General features: G+C 42.7%; 1 protein-coding gene across 1 annotated transcript in view; it reads left to right on the forward strand.

Moving 5' to 3' along the window:
• Positions 1-26,774, forward strand: part of RIOK1 (RIO kinase 1) — a 72,127-nt gene that overhangs the window by 15,046 nt on the left and 30,307 nt on the right. Inside the window, exons 5-12 of the mRNA XM_089660796.1 lie at positions 1,276-1,318; positions 3,583-3,675; positions 5,659-5,771; positions 13,506-13,586; positions 13,920-14,006; positions 14,324-14,461; positions 15,626-15,729; positions 17,916-18,022. Coding sequence (XP_089516922.1) covers positions 1,276-1,318; positions 3,583-3,675; positions 5,659-5,771; positions 13,506-13,586; positions 13,920-14,006; positions 14,324-14,461; positions 15,626-15,729; positions 17,916-18,022 — 766 coding nt within the window. The remainder of the gene's footprint in view (positions 1-1,275; positions 1,319-3,582; positions 3,676-5,658; positions 5,772-13,505; positions 13,587-13,919; positions 14,007-14,323; positions 14,462-15,625; positions 15,730-17,915; positions 18,023-26,774) is intronic.

The following is a 26,774-nucleotide window of genomic DNA, read 5'->3' on the forward strand; positions in this document are numbered from 1 at the left end:
TTGGAGTATTACGAAGGTTGCTTTTTGTTGCCTCTCTATACCTACAGAACCAACAAGGGGCCCTCTAGTGACTTTGTCCATCACTGTGGATGTAAAAATTACTAGTTATTTAAAAGCATCATTTGTTTTTGCGTTTGATTACAGAGATTGGTACCCACATTTTACTGATCTAGTTCTTAACCACTTGCCTACCGGGCACTTATACCCCCTTCCTTACCAGGCCAATTTTCAGCTTTCAGCGCTGTCGCACTTTGAATGACAATTGCGCTGTCATGCAACATTGTACCCATATGAAATTTTTATAATTTTTTTCACACAAATATAGCTTTGTTTTGGTGGTATTTATTTGCTGCTGGGTGTTTTATTTTTTGCGCTATAAACAAAAAAAGAGCAAAAAATTTCTATTATAAAATTTAGCAAACAGGTAATTTTTCTCCTTCACTGATGTGCATTGATGAGGTGGCACTGCTGGGCACTTGTGGACGGCACTGCTGGGCACAGGTGGGTGGAACTGCTAGGCACCGATCATCAGGGCACTGATCATCTGATCTGATGATCTGTGCTGATCCCTCCTCTGACAACTGCCGGTTCTCGGCAGTAGTTTCCTCATGCTGTGACAGCGTGAGGAAGGTGCAGCCGATAACCGGCAATTGCATTTCCCGGTGATCAGTGTGTCATTGGACACAGCTGATCACGTGATAAAAGGCCTCTGTGATTGGCCTTTTACCATATCCCGTGATCAGCTGTGTCCGTAGGGTACAGCGATCACGAAGATCATCGGGGGCGCGCACGAGAGCGCGTTCTGGGAGATGGCATATGTTGTCCTCCCAGAACTGGCCAGCCGCAGTGAAGCAGTCCTTCGGCTATCTGCGGCCGGCAAGTGGTTAATAGGCAGTTGTCAAAAGAGGAATATAGGAGCTGCCCATGTTGACTTGTTTTTAATGGAGTAAAAACTGCAGAACTTTCACCCTTGCTTCATTGCATATTGCTTTTGTGAGCACACATGATTTTAGGCAAAAAACAAAATGTCCCAATACATTAACTTTTTTTTAGTGAATTGCTTCAACCAAGAAATATCTAACCAGTTGATCTAGGCAAGTGTCTTTCTAGCAAAACAAGGAGGACATTGACAGCCCCTAAGCTTTACAGTGGCAGATTCCACATTTCTGTTCTGACAGGTTCTCTTTAAATTACTTGTAAGCAAAACATTGAACTGTAGAATTATAGAAATATATGCAAGAGCCATATGTTTTACACAAATATTTTCTTTAACAGGTATCGAGTTAAAGATAAATCTGATAGAGCTACAGTTGAACAGGTATTATATTTTCTTTTTAATTTGCCATAGAACTATATTCTACAAAAACAGTTGTTTTAAGAGCTGTATTCTTGTCACTAGCAGTGGACACAGCATCAAGATCATTCAGTATGGCTGAAGTAAATGGGTCATGGAGTTCAGTGTCAGAGGTTAAAATGAACCTGTGCTTTGCCCATCGGAAGCACAGGCTTGTTGGTTTCAGGGATTTTGTTTAACTTTTCAGATGAACCACTTGACCTCCAGCAATTTTTACCCCCTTCATGACAAGGGCATTTTTGCTGTTCACTACTTTAACTGGCATTTGTTCGGTCATGCAACACTATTAACCTAACTAAATTTTTATCATTTTTTCACACAATCAGTGCTTTCTCTTGGTATTCTATCACCACTGTGTTTTTATTTATTTTTTTTTTCTATATAAACAAAAAAATACTGACATTTTTTTAAAAATTTAAGTTTTTCGTCGTTCCTGTTTTAAAATTATCTTTCTTCACAAATTGTTCATAAATTTAGGCCAAACTTTTTTTTTATTACATTTATTTGGTAAAAATAAAAATCATATAGTTTATTATTTAGTCTGTGAACACAATATCAGGACAGTCAAGTACAAATACCCCCTAAATTACCCCTTTTTGGAAAGTAGACAGTCTGAGGCATGGCAAGTTTTTTGAAGTTGTAATTTTTTGTCACAATTTTTTTGAAAATGAAGAAATTTTAAATAAAATGTTTTTTTATTTTTTTTTCACAGTTTGTTTTTTGTTGTCTTTTACATACTGTCATCAGAATAGTTCAGTATTCCTATACTGACATTGTACTACTCTTGGAGGAGGGGGTGATCAGGGATTTTTAATTTTTTGTTTCGTCAGTGATGATCACAGTTATCAGCAAGAGTTAATTTTCATTAATGGCTTTCCATTCATGGCAGCTTACTTTCTGTTGATATGCTGTAATTTGGCTACAGCTAATCACATAGCATAGGGTGTCAGGTACCATGACTGTTTACATTGTCATTGGGCAGCACAGTGTCTAAATGGTTAGGGTCGTTGGTTCGAATCCCAACCATGGCACCACCTGCCTGTTGCATGTTCTCACTGTGCCTGCGACGGTTTCCTTCCACACTCCAAAGACATGCTGTAGGTTAATTGGATCCTATCTAAATTGGCCCTAGTATGGATATGTATGAATGTAAGTTAGGGACCTTAGATTGTACGCTCCTTGAGGGTTACGGACTAATGTGGGTGCACAATATATGTGTAAAGCGCTGCGTAAATTGACGGCACTATATATGTACCTGTAATAAATAATAATTTTGATTGCTTTGACCATCCATAGCGACCACATGATACCCTGGCCAGGTACTGAGCGCTGTGAACCGTTGACACAACGGTTACGGGATCACACCGCTGCAGATGTACTGTGAGCCAAGTGGCTAATGTTAGGATATAAGAGGAGTATTAAGAGTTAAAGCTGAGCTGCAGCCCATACGTTAGTAATTTTATTTTTATTTCGTGAAACCAATAGATTAAAGGGAAAAAAAGTACCCGGTTTCCCCATTCCACACACTCAATGTGGATAATAGAATCCTCTCTGCTGCGTTATTGTATTCTGACATTGGAGAGACTTCCCTGCTATCAGAATACACTGATCAGTGCTGCTGGCACATCGAGAAGAACCCAACAGGGTGCTTGTACAGAGGTTGATCAGTAGATCGACTCCTACGCAACCAGCCTGTCCATACACTGTTTGAAATTTGGCTGATCCCTGCTGAACTGGCTGAATTTTATACAGTTATGGCTGGTTTAAGTTTTTTGCACAGTTGTGCAGACTCCTCTGCTGTGCTAAAAGTGCTTGCTTTGATTTCATTATGAACAGTGAATTTCTTACAATGTGCATTAAAAGCTGTAACAAATAGAGCCTGTCTCATTTCCTCCTGGAGGATGTCCAACATCTAGCCTCACAAACCTGACTGTCCTTGGGGGGGGCCCCCCTTTCACTGTTTGTTCATCTCTATGCAATGCAGAACACATAATTCAGAGACGCAGTGATAACATCACACGGTCTAAAATAAGTATTTAATAAATACAGAAATGTTTTATTTAAAAATGTAATTTTCATCCTGGTAAAGGGGGTTTGAGAAACCAGTGAAAGGAAAAGTTAGGCAGATTAAACGTGGCCTTTAAGGGCATATTTTATGGAATATGCAAATTTGTTAAAAAGAAACAGCTGATCATTGCTCTTAGTGACATGTTAATCCTATCTGCTAGGTGCTAGACCCAAGGACACGGATGATTCTCTTTAAGATGCTTACAAGAGGGGTAATATCTGAAATAAATGGCTGCATCAGCACGGGTAAAGAAGTAAGTATACAATAAGTGCTTTATGAAGTCTTGGCTCAATTTCTTTTGTGGAATTGTGTGTACATTTATGTGAATTTTACAGGCAATAAAATCATTATAGGGTTTGGAAATTGGTTTGGTGAATAAACATTTGCTGAGATTCTATAGCAGTGATGGCGAACCTTTTTGAGCCTGAGTGCCCAAACTGCAACACAAAACCAACTTTTTTATTTCAAAGTGCCAATACTGGAATCAATCACTTGCCTACCGGGCATTTCTACCCCCTTCCTGCCCAGGACAATTTTCAGCTTTCAGTGCTGTTGCACTTAACAATGACAAGTGTGCTGTCATGCAACACTGTAACCATATGCAATTTTTATCATTTTTTCACACAAATAGAGCTTTTTTTGGTGGTATTTAATCACCACTGGGTGTTTTTATTTTTTGCACTATAAATGAAAAAAGAGCAAAAAATTAAAAACATAAAAGGTTTCCTTTGCTTCTATTCTAAAATTTTGCAAACAGGTAATATTTCTTCTTTGATGTGCGTTGGTGAGGCTGCACTGATAGGCAGCACTGATGGGCATTGATGAGGTGGCACAGATAGGTAGCACTGATGAGGCGGCACTGGTGAGCATTGATGAGGAGGCACTGATGATGCACTGATATGCAGGAAATGATGGGCACTGATAAGCGGCACTGACTGATAGCACGAACTGGAGGCACTGACAGACGGCACTGACCGGCGGCACTGCTGGGCATCATTGATGGGTGGCACTAATGGGCAGCACTAATGAGATGTCACAGATAGGTGGCACTGATATGCGGCACGGATTGGTGGCACTGATAGGCGACACTGATAATGGGTACTGATAGACAGCACTGATAGGTGGCACTGACTGACATCACTGCTGGGCACTGACTGGTGGCACCGCTGGGCACTGACTGGCACAACCGCTGGGCACTGACTGGCACAACCGCTGGGCACTGACTGGCAGCACTGCTGGGCTGCACTGATGGGCGGCACTAGTGGGCACAGGTGGGTGGCAGTGGTGGGCACAGGTGGGTTGGCACAGGTGGGTGGCACTACTGGGCACAGGTGGGTGGCACTACTGGGCACAGGTGGGTGGCACTACTGGGCACAGGTGGGCATAGGTGGGCGCACTGCTGGGCACAGGTGGGCGCACTGCTGGGCACAGGTGGGCGCACTGCTGGGCACAGGTGGGCGCACTGCTGGGCACAGGTGGGTGGAACTTGTGTGTGGCACTGCTGGGCACCGATCATCAGGGCACTGATGATCAGTGACCCTGATGATCGGTGCCGTTCCCTGCTCTGACAACTGCCGGTTTTCGGCAGTACTTTCCTCACGATCTGACAGCGTGAGGAAAGTGCAGCCGAGAACCGGCATTTGCATTTCCCGGTGATCAGCGTGTCATTGGACACGGCTGATCACATGGTAAAAGGCCGCTGTGATTGGCCTTATACCACGTCACGTGATCAGCTGTGTCCGTAGGACACAGCGATCACGGAGATCGCCCGGTGCGCGTCCCCGGGGGTGCGCAGGAGAGTGCGTTCTTCCTCTTCTTCCTGGCGTGCCCACTGAGATGGCTCTGCGTGCCAGCTCTGGCACGCGTGCCATAGGTTCGCCATCACTGTTCTATAGGGTTAAAATGCTAATAATTATATGTTGTCAAAATGTTGTGCTGAATGGTTCCCAGTGTGAAAGGTAGATATTCCCAAACTATTGGCATCTTCCTTTCCTGAAGTTAACCAACACAAAATGTCAGCCTGAACTGGCTAGAATAACTAGATTTAGGAAAAAAAATAGTCATTTCAAAATACTGATTACTTTGATTTATATTCTAAAATGTAAAAAAATCTATGGATATTGCAGTTATCATTTTGCTTTAATTGTAGTTGTATTCAAGAATACTCCTGTCAGTTTTTCTGTATCGGAGCTCTTCTTTCACGTTTTTATTGAATGTGGGCATTCTTTCTCTTTAGGCTAATGTCTACCATGCAAGTACTGCAGATGGACAAAGCAGAGCAATAAAGATTTACAAAACCTCCATCTTAATGTTTAAAGACCGTGATAAATATGTGAGTGGGGAATTCAGGTATGAAAATGCATGTGATTATCTTGTCAGGATGTTACTGTTTTACTGCATTATGGATCATAATATGCTGCCTAAGTAGAGACAGATTTAAAGCCCCGTACACATGATGAGAATATTGGACAAATGATCGTACGTTTTTTTTTTTTTTTTTTTTTGGTTTGCATGCTAGTCTCATCAGAAGTTGAAGAGGTTACTAAAGTTATGAAAATTCTTGTACGACAGAATAAAGATTCGGAAGTGATGTAATGTAGTTGTATTGCATTTTCGACGAAAACTATGCTGATTAAACAAAACTTATATGATCTGGTATACAAGAGAAATGTTTCTGCTTGTCCATTTGATCAATTTCAGACAAAAGCTGTGTACTAACAGATTATCGTACGATCGCTTTGAAAGCGGTATTTTTGTACAATTTTTTTTATCACGTGTACTAGGCTTAAGGCTAGGTCGCTTAGGCCGTGGCCTTGGGTGCCACATCTGCTAGGGATGGCCCTTTGCAGCCTAAGATGTTTTATCTTGCACCGCTATCTGCTACTGTCATTTATATGTTCATATAGAACCTACAAAAACGCAGTCAATTGCTGCCATCAAAGGCATTATTAGCGAGCCACCATTGCTAATAATTTCCCCAAGCACAGATCTTCTGGCATTTCCTAGAAAGCACCCCCTTCCTTCTCACCCCTAGGGTTTTGGTGGGGTATGTTGCCTGGGCAGGAGCCGACTTCAGACATAGTATGCACCTTTGCAAGCTGGCTTGCTAAGCTGCTTCACACTGTGCTGAGCTGAGCTTGTCTGTAATAACTTAAAATTGAGACCTGCTTTCCTGAGTATGACTGTAACACTCTGTTATGCACGTGATGATTGGTGGTAGCTTCTCTTTAAGGTGTAACAATTATATCACATTATATTGTATTTATTTTCTTAATATGATTTTCTTTAACTTAAAGTGTGTTTTTTTGACATGCTGACTTCATCTCCAATGCTGTTTAAAGTACCTTCAGGACTCACACCCATTTTTATTCAATGCAGTTTCATTATATGTTCATGTAACGCTAGTAATCTTGTCACGGGTTGAAATTTACCAGCAATAGCACAAGGTATCGGTATCTAGGAGTCTGTGTTGACTCGGTCGTTGGACTTGGGACTTTGGTCCCTCTGTGAGTCTATGGGTATACAAGCGCAGCTTGAAGGTGATGAAATGCATGCAGGTCAGAAGGAGGTCATCTGAGGGCTTTTTAATTAATTCAAAATCTAAGAAATGTCTCAGCTTGATGTCAAAATCAAACTGCATTTGCCCACCCACACAAGCCAATTGACACAGTCCCGTGAAATAAACTTGACCTTGACAAGCATTCTAAAGTAACAACAGTGTGACGTGGGAGCACCATAAGTCATTGTGCCTTCAAAATGATCACTTTATCCCTGATGGAAATAGACTGCCAAGAGAGAAGAAAATTATTGTGGGCAAATCATTCTCACCTAAATGTGCTCAAGGAACTGAGTTGATTATCAGCGAATTGGATAAGGAAATAAAGAGATGTTTGTAAACCACCTGCTATCTGTGCAGACACCCCAGACTAATCAGAACAAATAGGTAGCCCCGGCTCAATTTCATGACTTTTTTGCCAAGACTAGACCTAAAACCAAGGAGGATTGCATAGTGCTGACCGATGGTAGTGTGCATCATATATCGAATTTCTACACATTCCTATACATGCTGGGTACTAAGCAAATGTACAAATGCACCGATCAGCCATAACATTATGACCACTGATAGGTAAAGTGAATAATATTGATTATCTTGTGACAATGACATCTGAAGGTGGGTGGGATATATTAGGCAGGAAATGAACATGTTGTCCCTTAAGTTGATATGTTGAAAGCAGATAAAATGGGCAAGCGTAAGGATCTTAGCAACTTTGACGAGGGCCAGACTGTAATGGCTAGAAGACTGGGTCAGTCACTCCCAAACAGCAGCTGTTGTGAGATGTTCCTGGTCTGCAGCAGTCAAGACTTGCCAAATGTGGTCCAAGGAAGGAATGCCTGTGAAGTGGCAACAGGGTCCATGGCAGCCAAGGCTCATTCATGCACGTGGGGAGCAATGGCTAACCTGTGTAGTCTGATCCAATAGAAAAGCTATCATAGCTCAAATAGCGGAATTTCAAATGTCAGAACACACAGTGCATTGCAGTTTGTTGCATGTGGGAATAACTGCAGATTGATAAAGGTGCCCATGCTGACCCGTGTCCACAGCCAAAAGCACCTACAATGGGCATGTGAGCATCGCATCGGGACCACGGAACAATGGAAGAAGGTGGCCTAGTCTGATGAATTCCATAATAACTCAACAAGTTTGGGGGGCTGACTTGGCCTCCAAATTATTCAAATCTCAATCGAATCCAGCATTTGCAAAGCACGTTTAAAAACAAGTCCGATCCATGGAGGCCCCCACCTTGCAACTTACAGGACTTCAAGGACCTGCTACTGACAGATTGGTGCCAGATACCACAATATACCTTCAGAGGTCTAGTGGTGTCCAGGTCCCGGTTGGATTATATTGGTTGCTCATAATGGTATGGCTGAACAGTGTACACCGATCAGCCATAACATTATGACTACCCATCTAATATTGAGTAGGTCCCTTTTTGCTGCAAAAACAGCTCTGTACTGTCGAGGTGTGGACTCCACTTGACCTCTGCAGGTATGCTGTGGTGTCTGGAACCAAGCCATCAGTAGCAGATCACTGTCTCTACCAGCTTGACTTCTTCCCCATAGTGCATCCATCTGGACGGGGGTAACATGTTTCCTGGAACCAATGGAAAAGTTCTCGCCGGGGTTGACTAGAAGCTCTGTTGGGAGGTGACTTGCCCTGGGAATCCTTGTCTTCTGGCTTGGCAGCAATCCCCTTCATGTGATGATAATGGGGGAAGAAAGCTGTACAGTCCAGGCCTTTCCAGGGTCTGGGAGGGCCGTTGGATATGCCTTTGCCATGTTTTCCCTTGCTGGAGGTGGAATGGGGTCGCAATTGCTAGCGCAGTAGGGCTCTGTGGGCCGACCTCGACGTCCTCCTCGGTGGGGGGGAGCTTCTACACTCCACACTGGTCGCGGAAGTGACGCAACAACACTTTTGGGAGGCAAGTGACATCATCGCCGGGTGTCGGAGGAACATCAGTTCCGTTCCCCATTTACAGGCACAAGGGGGACTGTGAAGTGAAGCTGTCTTCAGCGGCAGCAGAGGCTGCTCTTGAAAGATTGGAACCCATGGATCCTTCTGTGGCTCCTGCTCTGATGGTCGACTCTGGGAATACAGGCATCAGCTCCTCAGAGGTATTTACGGCGGGAAGGGCTCCTGATTGTATACCTGTGTGGTTTTGCTTTATCAGGTGCAGCTCCTGGGGTGTTGGCTGTTTGCTGACAGGGCACTTTTTTCTTTTCTCTAGAACACAGGGTGTGTTTTTATAGCAGGAGGGTTGGAGCCTGAGGGTCTCTCTTTTTCTGTCATTGTTTACAGACTAAAACTCAGGACAAAGTTCCAGACCCTGGCTCCAAGAAGAAGAAATGTGCTGTTTGTGCGACTAAACTGGGATCTGCTTGTAACAAGCCCTTATGCTGCCCTAATAGTCTGGTTAAAGAAGACTCTACTTCAGCTTGTGTAAAATTGTTGTAATCGGTCAAAAAGGAACTTGTAACTACATTCAGCTCTGGGTGAGCCAGGCTTTTTCATAGCCAAGACCCCCTCACCCATAGAGGTCAGACCGGAAGTATCAGAAAGGGTTACAGGGATACTGTCTTCAGGCTCGTCGGGGAACGATGAAAAGGGGAATTCTTCAGAGGTAGGAGAGGAGGGGGTGGGGTCCGTGGCTAGGGTTTCTAGGTACAAACTTTCCTTAGAAAAAGTGGATGAGTTGTTGAAGGCCATTTACGAGGCTTTGGAAATAAAAGAAGACAAGGTCCAGCTCTCTAGACCTGACTTAATGTATGGGGGTCTACAGAGCAAAAAGCGCAGGGTTTTTCCTGTTCATAAATCTCTGAGGCTATTGAGTTGGAATAGAAGGAGCCAGTGCGTAAGCCTTTCTTTTCCAATTGTCTCAAAAGGAGGTTTCCCTTTTGAGGAGGGCGATGAACACCCTTGGAATAAATCCTAGATTGGATGCACCTTTTGTCGACGATTTCAAAGAAATCCAACCTGGCATTCAAGGACATGGGAGTCCTTAGGGACCCTATGGATAAAAAGGGGGGTGTCTTTCTTACAAGGGCCTGGGAGTCTACGGTGAATAGTTTCAAGCCAGCCCTTGCCTCTACCTGTGTAGCCAGGAATTTGGATTTTTTGCTATCCCAACTGAAATCCCACTTAGTGGGAGGTATGTCTAGGGAGGAGATTTTAACTTCTTTCTCTATGCTTTTCAGGGCAATGGGTTTTTTTTGCCAATTCTTCCACAGAGGCAGTAAGAATGGCCACTAGATCTTTGGCCCTGGTGAATTTGGCTAGGAGGTCTCTTTGGCTGAAGACCTGGTCGGGGATTCAACCCCCAAGGCTCGTTTATGCGCGTTGCCTTTTTCAGGGAACAATCTCTTTGGCCCTAGATTGCAAGAAGCATTCGAGTGTATGGCAGATAAGAAAGGCTTTCCCGGAAAAGAAAAAGACACCGGGTTTCAGAAAGTTTTTTTTTTTTTTTGTTGTTGTTCGCAGGATAGACCGCAGGCAGGCCAAAGTAAAGAGGCTAGACCAAAGAAACATTGGTCTGGCCACAAGAATAGGGGCAAGGGAGGAATCCTGTTTAATCCTTCTCAACCCTCCCTCATAACCCAATGACTCCTTTCTCCCGGTGGGGGGAAGATTGGGGCCTTCCTCCCAAGCTGGGAATCTGTCACCTCCAATCCTTTCATCCTTCGCCTGATAGTGCAGGGTTACAGGTTGGAGTTCTACTCATTGTCCCTCCAAGATTTTTGGTGACAAATCTGCCCCGGGATCAAGAAAAGGTGAGGGCACTATGCCTGCAAATAGGAGAGATGGTGGATCCAGAGAGTCTTGGTTTCTGTTCCAGAGGGAGAAAGGGGTTTTTATTTTCACGTTTTGTGGTAAAAAATCTCTCAGGCAAGTTCCGTCTGATTCTGAATTTACGACCCCTCAACAGATCGAAAAATACAAGCACTTTCGTATGGAATTGATATTCTCGCTCAGTTTTATCCTACGTCAGGGGTATTTTATGGTGTCCCTTGATCTGAAGGTTGCTTATCTTCACATACTCATGCATGCCTCCTTTCAGAAGTACTTGAGAATGGCTGTCAACTAGGGGGACAAGGTTCAGCATATTCAGTGCAAGGCACTCCCTTCCAGTCTATCCTCTGCTCCGAGGATTTTCACCAAAGTCCTGGGAGAAGCTCTGGCTCCTCCTGAGGCTGAAATGCATTCTGGTAGTGCCTTATTTAGACAACTTCCTATTAGCTGCCCCTTCCGAACAAAAGTTGCGGAGGGATCTCAAAATTACACAAAACCTTAATCTCCATCAGTACATCTAAAGGGCTTTCAGCATGGGTTCGCTGTTTTCCTCAGCCATCAGGAAGTTTGCCAGGAGGAATGGGCTCTTGCCGAGGAGGTTTTCTGTTGGTTCACAAGTGTTTGGGGCTAACCATAGGTGGACCTTTTTGCTTCTCAAGCAAATGCGAAAGTTCAGAGTTTTTTTTTTTTTTTACCATGAATCCAGGGGACACGACAGTAGCCATAGGTGCTCTGGTGAATCCATGGCACTACAGTCTAGCTTATGTCTTCCCACCAATCAGCATGATTCTGGCACTTGCGGAAATTTCAAATGGAGAAATTAGATCTCGCTTTGATAGCTCCATATTGGCCGAAACGTCCTTGGTTTGCTCTTCTGAAATCTTTGGCAGTGAGTCCGTCTGTATATCTTCCAAAGAGAAAAGACCTCTTATCCCAGGTACCTGTGAATTGTCCAGTATTGGACACCTTTAAACCTTTCAGTATGGTATCTGAGGAGCAGTTGTTAAAGCAAGACAGTTTTTTAGATAAAGTGGTACAAATATTAGTTAACTGCTGAAAACTGATTACGAGAGCTATCTATTCCAAAGTCTGGAAGAAATGTAATTCTTGGATAGTGGAAAAAAAGCGTTCTGAACCCTCTATTCAAACGATACTGGATTTTTTCCAAGAGGGTATAGACAAGGGGTTATCCCTCAGCACCATTAAGGTGCAAGCAGCAGCTTTAGGAGTTTTTCTGAGTTTTTCTCCTGGAAGATCCTATATAATTGTACGCTTCTTTAAATCCGTGGCGAGAATGCAACCGTTGCCGTTGAAGTCTTGTCCTTCCTGGAACCTCTTGCTAGTTTTACAAGTATTGACATCTAGTCCGTTTTGAACCTTTTGGAGCAGGCATCCGTTAAACTAGTTACTTGGACGACAGTATTTTTTGTGGCCATACCACGGCACGTAGGATTAGTGAACTACAATCTCTATCGATCAAAGAACCATTCCTTTTGATTTTTGATGACCGGCTAGTTCTCAAGATGAATCCCGTTTTTTTATTTTTATTTTTTTGCTTAAAGTAGCCATATCTTTTCATACATTAGGTCGCAGGATATTGTTCTGCCCTCCTTTTGTACCTCCCCCTCAAATGAAAAGGGGAAGTTCAGTTTACTTGACGTTAGGAGATGTCTCTTCCACTATTTGCGCAATTCACAAAATCCGATGCTCTATTGTCCTTTTTTTCTGGCAAACGTAGAGGATTTCTAAGCCAACTATTGTCAGATGGATCAAGCAGGCCATTTTACTCTATCAGGTTAAGGGCCAGTCAGTACCTTTTCATTAATGCACATTCAACTAGGGCCCTGTCTACGTCTTGGGCAGAGAGAGCTGGTGCCTCGCCGGATCAGATGTGTAAGACCACAACCTGGTCAAGTTTCTTAACTTTTGTCAGGCACTACCGTTTGGATCTCATGAGTAGTCAAGAGCAAGCTTTTGGGAGTAAAGTCCTCCAGGCAGTAGTCCCACCCTAAACTAGGAAGTTCTTGCTTATCTCGTGGGCTGTTCTGGAAGGTGACTTTGGGGAAAACCAGAGTTAGACTTACTGGTAACTCTATTTCCGGGAGTCTTCCAGGACAGCCAGATTCCCACCCTTTGCATTATGCTATTCTTATAATATATTTTTCAGGTCTGTCCTTCGGTTATTGTGGTTACTGAGGCTGGAGCCTGGAGGGCCACCTTTTAATCTGTGGAGGGTAACGTGTTTCCTGTCCCGTGGGAGGAGCTCTACGTCTCGTGGGCTGTCCTGGAAGACTCCTGGAAAGAGTTATTGGTAAATCTAACTCTGGTTTTTGTTCAGCAATTTGAGTTATGATAGTTCTTCTATTGGATCAGACTACATGGGACAACCTTTGCCCCCTAAGTGCATAAATGAGCCTTGGCTGGCCATGACCCTGTCGCCAGTTTACTGGTTTTCCTTTCTTGGCCATTTTTGGTATGTCAACATCAACTTTAGGGAAAAACATGTTCACTTGATACCCATCATATCCCACCCACTTACGGGTGCCATTGTAACAGGATAATTGATGTTCACTTTACATGTAAGTGGTCAGAATATTATGGCTGATCAGTGTATATTAACCAGTTAAGGAGAAGTTGTGCAAATGACAAGCAAGTTTGGATAGGGTCAGTCAATTTGCTTATTTGTTACTTTTTTCCTTTTTTCTATGCTTGAAAATTGTTTTTTTTTCCTTAAGATTTCGACATGGATATTGCAAAGGGAACCCTCGAAAAATGGTGAAGACCTGGGCAGAAAAAGAAATGAGAAATTTAATAAGGTAAATTAATCTGAACTGTGGGCATTTAAGAGACAGCTACTGAAAGGGTTGGTTTTTGGTTTTTTTTCTTTTTTGTGTTTTTTTAACAATGCATGGCATGGGAAAGTGAAGACAACAGTGATGGGCAGTGAAAAGCAATCGGTTGCTTTATAAAAAGTGCATTGAATTGTCCTGTTTAGTCCTATCAGTACAGTCTGCATGGATGTAACATTCCTACTGTGAAATACCACTATAACTAAAAATCTTTTCTTGACTATTAACACTTATTTCACTCAACAGTTAAGATGAAATGACAATACAAACCACGTTAATTTTCTGTTTTAATTGTTTAAGGTTAAACACTGCAGGAATTCCTTGTCCGGAGCCAATTTTACTAAAGAGTCATGTCCTCTTGATGGGGTTTATTGGGAAAAATGAGATGTGAGTAACTTTTAAAATTCCTTTTTCAGAGTGAACGTTAAGAGGATTGGGTCTCTAAATTTAATGAGCAGGTAGCAGTTAGTGAACTGCTTCTGTCATTACCAGTCTGTGCTTTTAAAGCTGTGTTTTTAACAAAGTGCCTGGAATACGTGCTGCCTTGTAGCAACACATCTGATTCAGTCCTTTTATTCTAAATGGCAGTTCAGTTATTAGGGGGAGCTCAGACAGCTCTTATTACGGTTTCAGACACACAAGTTAGGTTGTGTGTGTGTGTGTTCTCTCTGTTCTCAGTAATCTTTTTTTTCCTACATTTTAAGGCCAGCTCCTTTGTTGAAGAATGCCCAGTTATCAGATTCCAAAGCCCGAGAGCTTTACTTAGACATCATCCAGTATATGCGAAGGATGTACCAAGATGCCAGACTTGTGCATGCAGATCTCAGTGAATTTAACATGCTGTAAGTATTGCACATGGCCATATTCCAATTGTTATTTAGTGGAAGAAATATGTTCATTACTGAGGCATAAACTGTATCGAAACTACACCTAATAGAAGTTATATTATCTACAGTGGGATAAGCATGATCTCTGTGGAACTAGATCCAGGTCTGATTGCCAAGCAAGTGTGACTGGTGCTAAAATTAAATACAATTTATTGGCTAATGTATTTTGTAAAAAGCAATAGGTAATGCCAAGTAACTTAAATCACGTCATAGACAAAGTGTTTTTTTTTTTTTATTTTTTTTTTTTCTAATTGGTTATTAAAGCAGGACTTGAAATGTCAAAATAAACCAGTCTTAAAGCAAGATCCATACAAAAATAAAAAGAGAACTTTAATAAAGCCTAATACGATAATAAATCTGAATAAAGCTTTTATATTACTTTTAGGGTCATTTTGGCTGTGAATTATTCTTACATGAGAAAATACTTGGATTAGTTCACAGTGCCAAGGAAGTACTTTTATACTTGTGTGCTTCAAACTCAGCAGACTCTGCTCACCTAATCACTAATGTGCCCCTAGAACTGAGAACCAACATTGTTGCCACTGAATTGAAAGCTTGACTATTAATTTCACCAGTGTAAACTGAATCTAAAGAGAAGGCTTTGAGTATGCCCAGAAAATAAGGTACATGCATACATTCCCTTGGGCATGTACAAATTGTGGCTGTCCTAAGAGATGACTCGGATATGTTCAGCAGGAAAGCACTTTGAGAAAGAATGTGGCTTATTAGGTTTTAGTTCTATTATCTGCTGTGGGTGTAGTCTTTTCTATAGTGGTCTTCATGTATCCAGGCTGGTTGTATGTGCCATTACTAGCCTTCTAATAAGGTTAATGTATGTAGCAGTTAAACAGTAAAGTAATCACTATGCTAGAGTGCTGTTGACATTTCATTTTTTTTTTGTTTTGTTTTTTTTTGCAATGAATGGTAAAAAAGTTAAGTTAATCATGCAATGCTCATGGCTTTTCTGTAGGAAATACTCTTTGTGTAGCTCTAGCAGGAACTTAGCCAGACGGAGTTTTATAATTTCATACATCTTTTAGATATATTATGGGATTTTATAGAGGTGTATTTGGATAAACTAACTGATTTTTCTTCTACCCCCCCCCCCCACTATAAAAGCTATCATAATGGCCAGGCCTATATAATTGATGTATCTCAGTCAGTGGAGCATGATCACCCACATGCTTTGGAATTTCTTCGCAAGGACTGTGCCAATATAAATGGTGAGTTTTGATTTAACCCATTTGTTTGATGAGGATCTCTTGTTTCTCCCCAGATGGCATTCCAGAAGAAAGAAGCAGTTCCCATTGGTCAGTGCAGTCACTTGGCTATGCTGACCAATGACTACAAGGAGTTTTAAGCATTATGATTCTTCACAGCCACCCAGGCTGCCTAGTAAAGTTTTCATGTGCCTGGCCCATTTATACCAGCTGGCATGGACATAAGAGATTGTATTTGAAGCAGCTAAGTGCAGTTGGGAGGGTGTTCTTCTTTTTTTTTCTTAAGAGATCAACGTCTTTTAATTAATTTAAAAAACAAAGTACAATTAATTCATTATTGCTTTTCAGCCTGCAGAGCATTGCAGCAACACTTAGTGGATCACAGTAGCAATGCCCAGGCACCTGCATATTTTTTCCCTAGCTCCAGTTATAGGGCTGGAGGAAGTAAACAATGGTGGGCAGTGGTGTGCGTGCACTCCATTGACATCTATTAGTCCCTCTGCCGTGGTGGCAGACAGGACTAGTAGTCTCTCCATTCACAGATCAATGTGAATGGATTACATTTTTGTGTTGAGAAAGCTATGCACAGCTGTGTTAAATTAAAAACTAAACACAAGCCTGCAGAGAGAAGCACCTTGAGTTTTCAGGTAAGTGGTTTGGTGGTAGGGCCTGTTTCATGTTGCATCCTAAATATGATTTACATGAAACATGACCCCAAAGGTAAAATTAGCAATTCAGGGGTGCATTCAAGTCTGTATTAAAAAATGAATACAGTGACTAAAGTCCACCTCATGCACATATTCTTTAAAAATACATCCACTCCAGACTCTTCTATCTCTTGCCTACAGAAAGCCTGATGTAAAAAGACTGATCACAGCTAGGAGTGTTTCCACAGCCATCAGTCAGATGTAATGGTGCCTTATAAATATATAAATGTGTTTGGTTGCAAAACAGAGAGGAAAGAACATGGAACATATTTCAGAAATTACCCTCCATACTCATTGAATTAAAGAGAGATGCTGGTTATAACATTCATTTCAACACAATCTTTCTATTAAGTTTGTATTTAAAGAATATATAATGGTGTATGTTGTAGTCAGATGTGCTAGCAAGTGCATGGGCACACTACAGGTGAAAAAAATTGTTTATGCAAATGATAAAACACGGCAGCTAAGCATTGGAAAATACTTGATATTTTTTGTTCTTTTAAGTTGGTAATTGGGTCTGTTTAAGTTGAGGGACCCTTTTGAGAATTAGCTCACTGACTGGTATTTGTTGCCCAGATATCTAACTTCAGTGAGTTACTGTCCCAGAATTGTAAGTGAGAATTCTTTTTTATATATGTCTCAGGGACTTGGAAAGTATAGAAGCCAAAGTGTCAGCACAACAGATGGGTTTTTGCACCTTCTGAAGCAGTTTAGCAGTGGCGTTTAGCTACACAAAAAAGTGTTGATGCATTGGAGAAAGGAGGGTAAAGCATAGCATTTAGGCAACTAGCATTCTCAGAATAATCAGCAGCACCCCCTGCATCCTTCATTCATTGAACGCGTATTCTTTTCATGAATGTAAAGTGTTTTGTGATTGGAGAGATGGCACCCTGACATTCATCGGCTTATCCTCTATTCACAGAACGCTTTGTATTCTGCAAAAAATAAAAAGAGTTCTATGAATGGAAGAAGAGGATACAATGGGTGGGCCAGTGGTGTTTTCATACTTGCAGAGGTTGATGTTGACCTCAGCAGCATTTGGAAGATCAGAGCTGTAAAGAGTATTTCTAGAGTATTCAGAAGCCAGATGGACACTGGACAAACTTCATTAGAGGCAAGCTCTGTTCCTGCTGCTATATAGCACAAACCCAAAAAGCTTCATGTTAAAAAAAAAAAAAAAAAAAAAAAAAAAAAAAAAAAAAAAAAAACAAAACCATAGTGATATGAAGCCAGATTTCTGTAACAGTTGTTTGAATGAAAATGTGAATGAACAACATGTCTTGGAGAAAAAATAGATATCTTTATGATTTTTTTTCTACTGGACCATGTTTGTGTTCTGTAAGGAAAGTATCCACACAAACAGTATGCTATTTAAAAGCATATTTGGCTGAATTAAACAGATATTTGTCTTGTCTTGTTTTAGTAAATGTTTAGGTTATTTTTTTTTATTAGTAAAACTGAAGACTTTTTTGTGGTTGGCAGATTTCTTTGTGAAGTACAATGTTGCAGTAATGACGGTACGAGAACTGTTTGAATTCATCACAGATCCATCCATTACTCAGGATAACCTGGATGCCTATTTAGAAAAGGTACTTTGAACTTTCATTTTTTTTTTTTTTAAATCGCTTTATAGTGTATTTGCTTAAAGAAACCCTGTCACCAAATTAAAAACTGCAGGTAAAAGCACGACTAAACTGTAGTATTGTAAATGCTTACTTGCAGTGCTTTTCCTTTGCAGAATTTTATTATGAATTTGTAGTGTGCCTCTTGTACTTTCTAGCTCTCTATTTTTCTGGGTGTGTCCTAACAGTTGTCCATGCTGGCAAAGCTCTTCTGCCCCTCCTCTCATCTCCCTACATAACATTTTATTTTATGTAGATTCCAGGGGTGGGTCAAAGGGTGATACTATAGAGAAAGCATTCTCAACCAGGGTTCTATTAGTCCCTAGTATTCCTCCAGAGGTTGCCAGAGCTGTGGCATGTTGACCTGATGGTACCCTCATAATTCCAGGCCCTTCGGTATTTGCTGAAGCCGGTAGTATGCCACCAATGATCTTTTCAGCTGTGTGTAATGGTGACCATCACAGATTACCATTGGTTAACCTTCACAAGGGGGCATTCTTCCCACTGACCACCAATGTAAAGGGCATTTTTCAATTGACCCTCAATGGATTAATCTTCGCAAGCGTTCCCTGAGACCTGAAATAGTTTAAGGGTTGAGCGAGGCTGCTGAACAGCCATCTAGAGTGTCACTTCAGTAATGGCTCTAAACCTTTTAAAAATCACATCCAAGATGGCAATGCTCAGCAGCAGTCTTGGGGCTTTTGGTTGTCTTTACAATGGAGGCTTTTACTTTTAAGAAACCTTAATCAAAATATGTTAATGTGTTAAATGCACACATAATCCTATAGGTTATTGTTGAAATTAATGATCTGGTGACCAGATGTTTGTTACATTAAATATTTGATAGAGTTGCATTCCTCCGGGTGATATACAGTCCAAAGCATTTTATATCCCCTGTACTGCAATAATATAACATTTACTGAGCATTTCCATCCTCTCTACTGTGGTCTGATTCCAGCTCTAAACAAATGAGCCTTGCTAGCTCAGATGATCTAGAATAATTATATTAAGTTTAAGTAGTCAAATGTGCACAAACACACACTCCAGCGCTCAGAGGACCATCACTAAATCTAATGCCTATGTGAATTCTATGCTCTTCTACTGGAATGCTTCAACGATGCAGCCCTCCTCAGATAGGGGAATCCCAGACAGAACTGTAAAGCGAGCACACAGGAGGGCGCTAATGCCTAGTGCATTACCTAAGATTTATTCATACAAAAAGCCAGATGAAAACTCACAAAGACATGTTGCAAACATTATAACCTATCCAATCCTAAACCAGTGTGGCATCAAGTGACCTGATTGGTATGCAGCAGTCAGGTCATTTGATATAATTTAAAGTAGTTGTAAAGGAAAATTTAAAAAAAATAGCAAACATTTCTATACTTACCTGCTCTGTGCAATAGAATTGCACAGAGTGGGCCCCGATCCTCCTCTTTTTAGGTCTCCTGCCGGTGCACCCCCCGTCTATTCCCATGGGGGCACTTGTGCGCGTTCGCTCCTGAGTCCCGCTGCTGCTTCCATTGACACCCTCCTCGGCCCCCTCTCCCTTGTCACTGGAGTTGATTGACAGGAGCAGGATTCAACGGCTCCCATTGCTGTCAATCTGCCCATTGAGGAGGGACAAAGCGAGGAGAACTGCAGCTCTCATGCACAGTGATGGATCGCGATAGGCTCAGGTAAGTATAAGGGGGTGAGGGGGAGAGTCTGTGACTCAAGGTTTTTTTACCTTCATGCATAGAACAGATTAAGGTAAAACACCTTGAGGCTTTAGATCCACTTTAAGTGTAATTAGAGTGTATTTTCAGTGAGGACATGTGAATTTCATTTTTTACTCACTTGCTATGCCATATTTTCCTAATATGCAAATTTTTAGATCATTCCTCTGCTGACTGTCACTTGCTATTACTAACAGTTTTGCACAGTGACTAACAGAATGTGCAAAGTGACATTGTTTTTTGATGCACACCTATCATGCTGTTAAGCTACACCCCCTATAATTCAACTTCCGAATGCTAGAGCCTCTTAGTGGGCAGAAGAGGCCCTGGAATTTGATATGTGAAAGGCAGAGGGTGGGATTTCTCAACTTGGAGACAAATCTAAGCTGCATATACCGCTTGTGCCTAGAATCTAAGGAGTCCACTGAAACACAGGGATTTATTTGAAGACCTAAACATTTATTTGAAGACCCACACAAGTACTTACAGGTGCCACAATGTGCCTATATTTCAGCATTGTTACCTTTGGCACGTTTTCTGCAAGTTCAGGTTCACTTTAGAGCTCAACTCCAGATATAGATTGATTTTTAGTTACATGACTTTACACATTTGAAAATAAAATTAGCAGCAGATCTTTCTGTAATATTCACCTGGTCTCTGGAGCTGTTCCCTGCAGACTTGCCATGCTGCGATAAAACACCAGTTGTTTTCCAGGTTGAATGACACCCAGTGCCATTCTTCCCCCTTGTTTTGAGCCCAGGGCACAAAGGACCAACATACTGGTGGTGCATCATCAGACCACCCTAAAGTCAATGTTGCAGGGAATGGCTCCTTGTAATGACATGGTTCCAATTTCTGCATCACATAGGATCCACCAGGGGAAGTAGTGAAGAACCATGACATCATTCAGCTGGACCGAAGAAGATAGAAAAAAGATATGTATATAAAAGTTAACATAATATACAAAAAGATAGTAGAGTGAGTGCTAAATGCAGTATAAAATATTAAAATTATATGTATCAATATAAATAAAAGCAGCTAGCACTCAGGGTATAGGTAACAGTCCCAGAATAGCAATCTCTAAAATATTAGTGCAGCACTAAACATGCATGTCACAACTTCATAAACGCATGTGAATTAAACGTATATGTGACTAAAGAGCTGAGAGTGCAATATCAATATAAATGATTCAAAATGATATAAAAAGCAACAAAATAAGTTCATAAAATATTTATTAATATTAAAACGTCTCTTGTGCAAAGATCTCGGCTGAAGTAGTGCCTATGATTGGCACGTGAAGTTATCCGTGAAGAACGGTGCAAGAACTTGTGAAAGGAAATCCACCCTTGGGACGGATGTACACTCACCAGACCATAAATAATAATGCGCATGGGTTATAATACATCGCACATCTGGGGGTGCAGCGGTATGCTGACAGCTACAGGGTCTTCCTGGTGGGTTCTTCTGGTCCTTATGTATTTTTGGTAGCCAATAAAAAATTGGCAGTCTTGGCACTGTAGGGCAAAGGATCTCTTTCTTTCATAGAGATAATCCCCTGGGTATAACCTGAGTTTATTAATGTTTTTAATTCCTTTTTGTACATCAAAGTAGGGTTTTTTTAGGCCTTATCACTGAGTATTTTCATTGCTTCAATGATATACTGGGTCTTATCCATTACCACTACCCCAGCCTCCCTCATCTGCGGGTTGAATCACTAGGTCTTTGTTATTAAGTAAACGGGAAATCTCTTTCAAGATTGTCTCTGTTTGAATACGTTTTGTTAGGTTTTCCAAATCCTTTAACACCATGGTTTTTAAAGATAGTGATGTGTGGATTATTATTGGCTGGAGGGGTAAATAAAGAAGGGTTTCTGAGACCAGACTGTGTTCTACTTTGTAAAGATGCATGATCTCTTGTGATACGGTTTTGCAGGAAATATTTTTTGAGTGATACACTCCTCATGAATTTATGTATATCCACATACGCTTGAAATTTGTTTAACTTTGCTTGGGGTGCAAACTTAAGTCCTTTTATATAATAATGATATTTCTTCAGATGATAAAGTGGCTGTGCTGAGTTTGAATATTCCATTAGTGGTCACATTCTTCTCTTTTTTGAATGTGTTAATTCTTTTGCCTCCTCTTGACCCTCTTCTTGATGTCTCTTTCTGTTGGGGTGTTTTGGGCCTGATCCTAAAAAAACACTGTTTTGAGGGTATTGTTGATGTTGTTGGGGGTTCTAGAATTATCCTGGTATTCATATTCTGTTGTGTAGTATTGGTCCTGATAATTGTGATGTTGATAATGGTTATGGCTTTTAGGGGTCCTCTATAGTAAGGTCGTTGTTGAATGGGTCGTCTGAGAATCTCTATAGTTGTTATATGAAGGGCCATAAGGTTTATAGTGTGGTTTATTGTTCGATCCCCTCGGACCTGTGTTTCGTCCCCTGTAGTTAGGTGAGGTAAATTCTCCCCTGTGTAATGATTGAGAGCCTCGCCTTTTGGGGTTTGGAAACATTATAGAAGTGTTTCCCTTTAGGGTTTTTGGGGTTAGGGATGAATCTCATATCCCTACTCCCTATGTCATTGTCAGGTAAGTTACGGAGTGGTGGATATTTGTTATGTGTATCAATATTATATTCATCGTCCTCCATAGATGAAATACTACTACAAGGTTCTCTTCTGTAGTTGATGTTGGTGGTTATAACCCCTGGAGTCTGTACCAGATAGACTCCTATGTGTGGGTTTAGTAGGGCGAGGAATGAAGGTATTATCCTCAAAGTGGACCCCTTGTTGTATTGTGACATCTCCAATATTGGTATTTGAAGATTGCCATTTAAACACTCTGTTTTCCTTATAGTCACTGACATCCCATTTATACTTTTTTCTTCTTATTCAGTTCCTGTTCTTTTTCAGTGGACTCTAAGATCTGTTGAAGTCTGTCAGACTCAGTTTTGTAGACTTTGTTCCCTTCTTTGTTTAACCCTCCAGCCAGTAATAATCCACACATCACTATCTTTAAAAACCATGGTGTTAAAGGATTTGGAAAATCTAACAAAATGTACTCATTAAACAGAGACCATCTCGAAAGGGATTTCCAGTTTACTTAATAACAAAGACCTAGTGATTCGACCCGCAGATGAGGGAGGTTGGGGTAGTGGTAATGGATAAGACCCAGTATATCACTGAAGCAATGAAAATACTCAGTGATAAGGCAACTTATTTGAAAATTGGAAAAAACCTTACTTTGATGTACAAAAAGGAATTAAAAACATTTAATAAACTCAGGTTATACCCAGGGGATTATCTCTAAGAAAGAAAGAGAGTTCCTTTGCCCTACAGCGCTAAGACTGCCAATTTTTTATTGGCTACCAAAAATACATAAGGACCAGAAGAACCCACCAGGAAGACCCATTATAAGTGGGATAGATTCTTTATTGGCAAGGTCAGGTGAATATTTTGATATATACCAACAGCCACTTGAACAAACCACTCCCTCGTACCTGAAAGACACAAAGCAGGTACGTATAGACATTAACATGGAGCAGCTTCAGGAATGGCTGCATTCTAAGTCTGCTGCTCGGCTGCTGCTCGGCCGCCGGCACATCGGCCGATTTTTAGCCCTCGGTGGGGGTGGGGGGTGGTGTTTTGGCTTCCCTCCAACCTCTCCTGGCGCCCTGTCCCCTGGTGCCTCGATAGGTAAAAAAATCAGGGCCCCGGCCACGGGATCGTGTCTTCCGCCAGAGGCCGCAGTTGAAGCCCCGGCCTCGATTTTGGGTCCCCCGCCACCACTACCCGTGGGTGGGCCGGATCCCAGAGATGATGATGACCTGGCATCAGAGGCGTCACTGCGGTCTTCCACCGCTGGTCTGAGGGATGCTGAGCCCCTGCGCCACTTCAAGTCCATGCTGCAGTCGGAATTGTCCTCCGCTACCTCCAAGCTGGCCGACCGTCTTTCGCAAGAAATTCGGGAGTTGTCAAATCAGACGAACGATCTCGAGGATAAACTGGATGCTGCGGCCATGGTCATTGAAAGTCACAAACAGGATTTGTTTGACCTCAAGAAAGAATTGGCGAACGCGCTGCTCCGGCTTGAGGATTTTGAAAACTGTTCCCGCCGTGGCAATTTGCGATTAAGGGGTATCGCAGAAACGGTCACAGATCTCACATCCACCACTACTGCTCTGTTTCAGGAACTGACGCCCGCCATTCCCATTGACCGGCTTGAATTTGACCGCATTCACCATGCATTGGGCCCCAGACGACCGGATGGGCCACCGAGGGACATTACCATCAAGTTCACTTACTACCTCACTAAGGAAACTTGGCGGCCAGAAACAACCCAGACCTCAGATTCCAGGGGCATCGCTACCAGCTCTTCGCGGACCTCTCCCATACCACTGTTCAGAAGCGCTGCCAGTTGAAGCCCTTCATTTCAGTCCTAGTGAACCGCAGAATTAAATACGCTGGGGCTTTCTGTTCCGCCTCACCTACAACTACTAGGGCCGCAGTCACTCTGTTGTCACGCCAGAGGAGACCCATTCTCTCCTGGAATCTTTACACCTTCTTTCGCCGGAAGCCGCTACTCAGAGCCCAGCTAATTAATTTGGATCCCCGGCGAGGCCGCTTCCTCTGGGCCACCCCTGGGAGCTGTCGTCCAACAGAGGGCTCTCCCTCAGACCCCTCTACGATCAAGTCCGTCCTGCTCTTTATTGGGATGAAGATGTATCTTGGATCTCCTTTGTTGTGTTTCATCATTGGACTTTCCTGACGGGACCGTGAGTTTGGCCCTTAGGGCTTTTCCAGTTAGCGTTCCAGGTTGGGCCTGATTTGGCCTGTTCCCTTGGGTTCCATCCCTGAGTGGGGAGGGGGGGGTCTTCACCTGGTCTTGCAGATTATGACTTTTTGCTGTTTTGGCCTACCACGGGTCCGGTTGACGTTGTTCAGGTTCCCGTTGGTGGAATGGGGTGATGGTTCCCTCGGGCTCTGAGGTGGGAGGTTAGCCTGGTGGGCCCGGGTTGGGTGTCGGTCCTACTGGGAGGTGGATGGGGCACCACTTGGGCTGTGTTGTGGGGTACCACGGCGGCCTGTAGCCATCCTCCTGGAGGTGGTTGGCCCCCAGGTTTAGCTGGGTTTCTATGGGGAGGTTACCGCGGATGTTCTCACTTCTGGGACTCATATTTTATTACTTTGGTACCCCGTTTATATTGTGTTTATTGCCTTTTTGCCCCGAGGACTCCTGTTTTTTTATGTTTTCATTTGCAGCCATGTGTCCAGTGGTAGAGCCACCCCCAACTGGTATCCTTCAAGTGTAGGAGGATGCATGTCACCATTGGCGTGACACGTTTGTACTGTTTGTATATACTTTTTGTGTCATTTTTTCTTTTTTTTTGTTTTGTTTTCTTTTTCTCTGGTGTATTTTTTTTTTTTTTTTTTAATGCAGGGTTTTGGGACGCCATGGTCAGAACGCCATTGGGAGTGGAAATTGTTGGCTGACCTATGCTTTTTCTGCTGAGCATGCTGTGCTGATACCGCCATGGCCTCACCCTTTCTGAAAGAACACTCACAAAATGTTCAAGGCTTCAAATCGACTCAGAAGTGGGTAAAGTTTTTCATCACCTCAAATCGCAACAAATCGAAGTGGTATGTTTACAGGAGATCAGGTTTTCTCAGTCCTCCGCTCCACGGTATCTTTCGCCTCATTATCCCACCTTTTACACAGCCTCGGTTCCAGAGAAATGCCTGGGTGTACTGATAGCTTTCAAACGCAATCTTCCTTTTTTGTCTGTGCTCGGAATATAGCGGATCCCACGGGCAGGTATTTGCTTCTGCAGAGTACCCTCTGGGACCAGGAGGTTACTTTTGTCAATCGCTTTCAGCATAAATTCTTTTCTCATCTTTGCACCATTGTTTCCCGACACTCCAAGGGTCTTCTTCTTGGATAGGCGCTATGCCAGGGGGGTGGCCTCTTCTCACGACTTAGTGCTAGAGGAACGTATGCGCTCTCTTGCGGGTGGCGGACGTATGGAGGGAACTTCGCCCAACTGAGCACAACTTTACATTCTATTCCAACCCTCATGACCCTTGGTCAGGCGGATAGCTATTCCCTCCTCGCCCTGGTTGGACCATGATCCCCTGGTGGTACTCCTGGTCCTCTCTGGGTCGTTACGGCGCCCATTTCACTGTCGCATTAATGATTCTTTATTGAACACTCAAGTTACCTGCCAACAAATAGAATCTTTCTTACACACATACTTCACGGAAAACTCGGGATCTGTCTCTTTGGCAGTGCCCCTGTGGGAGGCGCATAAAGCCACGGTGTGGGGTCATGTTATATAGCTGGTGGCGGTTCGGAAGTGGGAGCAGGGGCGCCAACTTTTGGAGCTTCATTCTCTACTGGCCTCTGCGGATACTCGTTGGAAGCCATTCCCATCCATGGCCCATAAACGCGCACAGGACGCTCTGGCAGCAGAGTTGGACCTACTCCCCTCTTCGGGCCCTATGTTGGACCAAACACAAATTTTATTCCTGTGCTAATAAGCCGGGTCCAATGCTGGCCAGGAAACTCAATTCTGTGGGGAAACCCCACAAATCGATCCGCTTGCGACTTTCCGCAGGTGGCTGTACTTCTAATCCCCAGCAGATTGTCTCCCGTTTCGCAGACTTCCTTTCGCGCCTTTATGCTAAACCAGATCTCTTCCCTGTGGCTCAGGCAGAGGCATTCTTCCAAGATCTCCAACTTCCTGGATTATCTGGGGCAGCGCAGATGGCCCTCAACGCCGGAGTCACCGTATCGGAAGTGCTCCAAGCTATCAAATCTCTGCGGTCCACTGCAGCCCCAGGTCCTGGCGGCTTCTCCGGTCTCTATTATAAGAAATTTGCAACCCTGTTAGCGCCATTCCTGGCTGATTATTTTAATGAGTTACGACAGTTATCTCCATGATTCCTAAAACGACCAATGATGTGCAGGAACCGCAAGCCTTCCGGCCCATTCTCTTCTTAA

This window comes from Staurois parvus, unplaced genomic scaffold, assembly GCF_062004578.1.
Source record: "Staurois parvus isolate SC_StPar_1 unplaced genomic scaffold, SC_StPar_1.0 ptg001275l, whole genome shotgun sequence".
Classification (NCBI taxonomy): Eukaryota; Metazoa; Chordata; class Amphibia; order Anura; family Ranidae; genus Staurois; species Staurois parvus.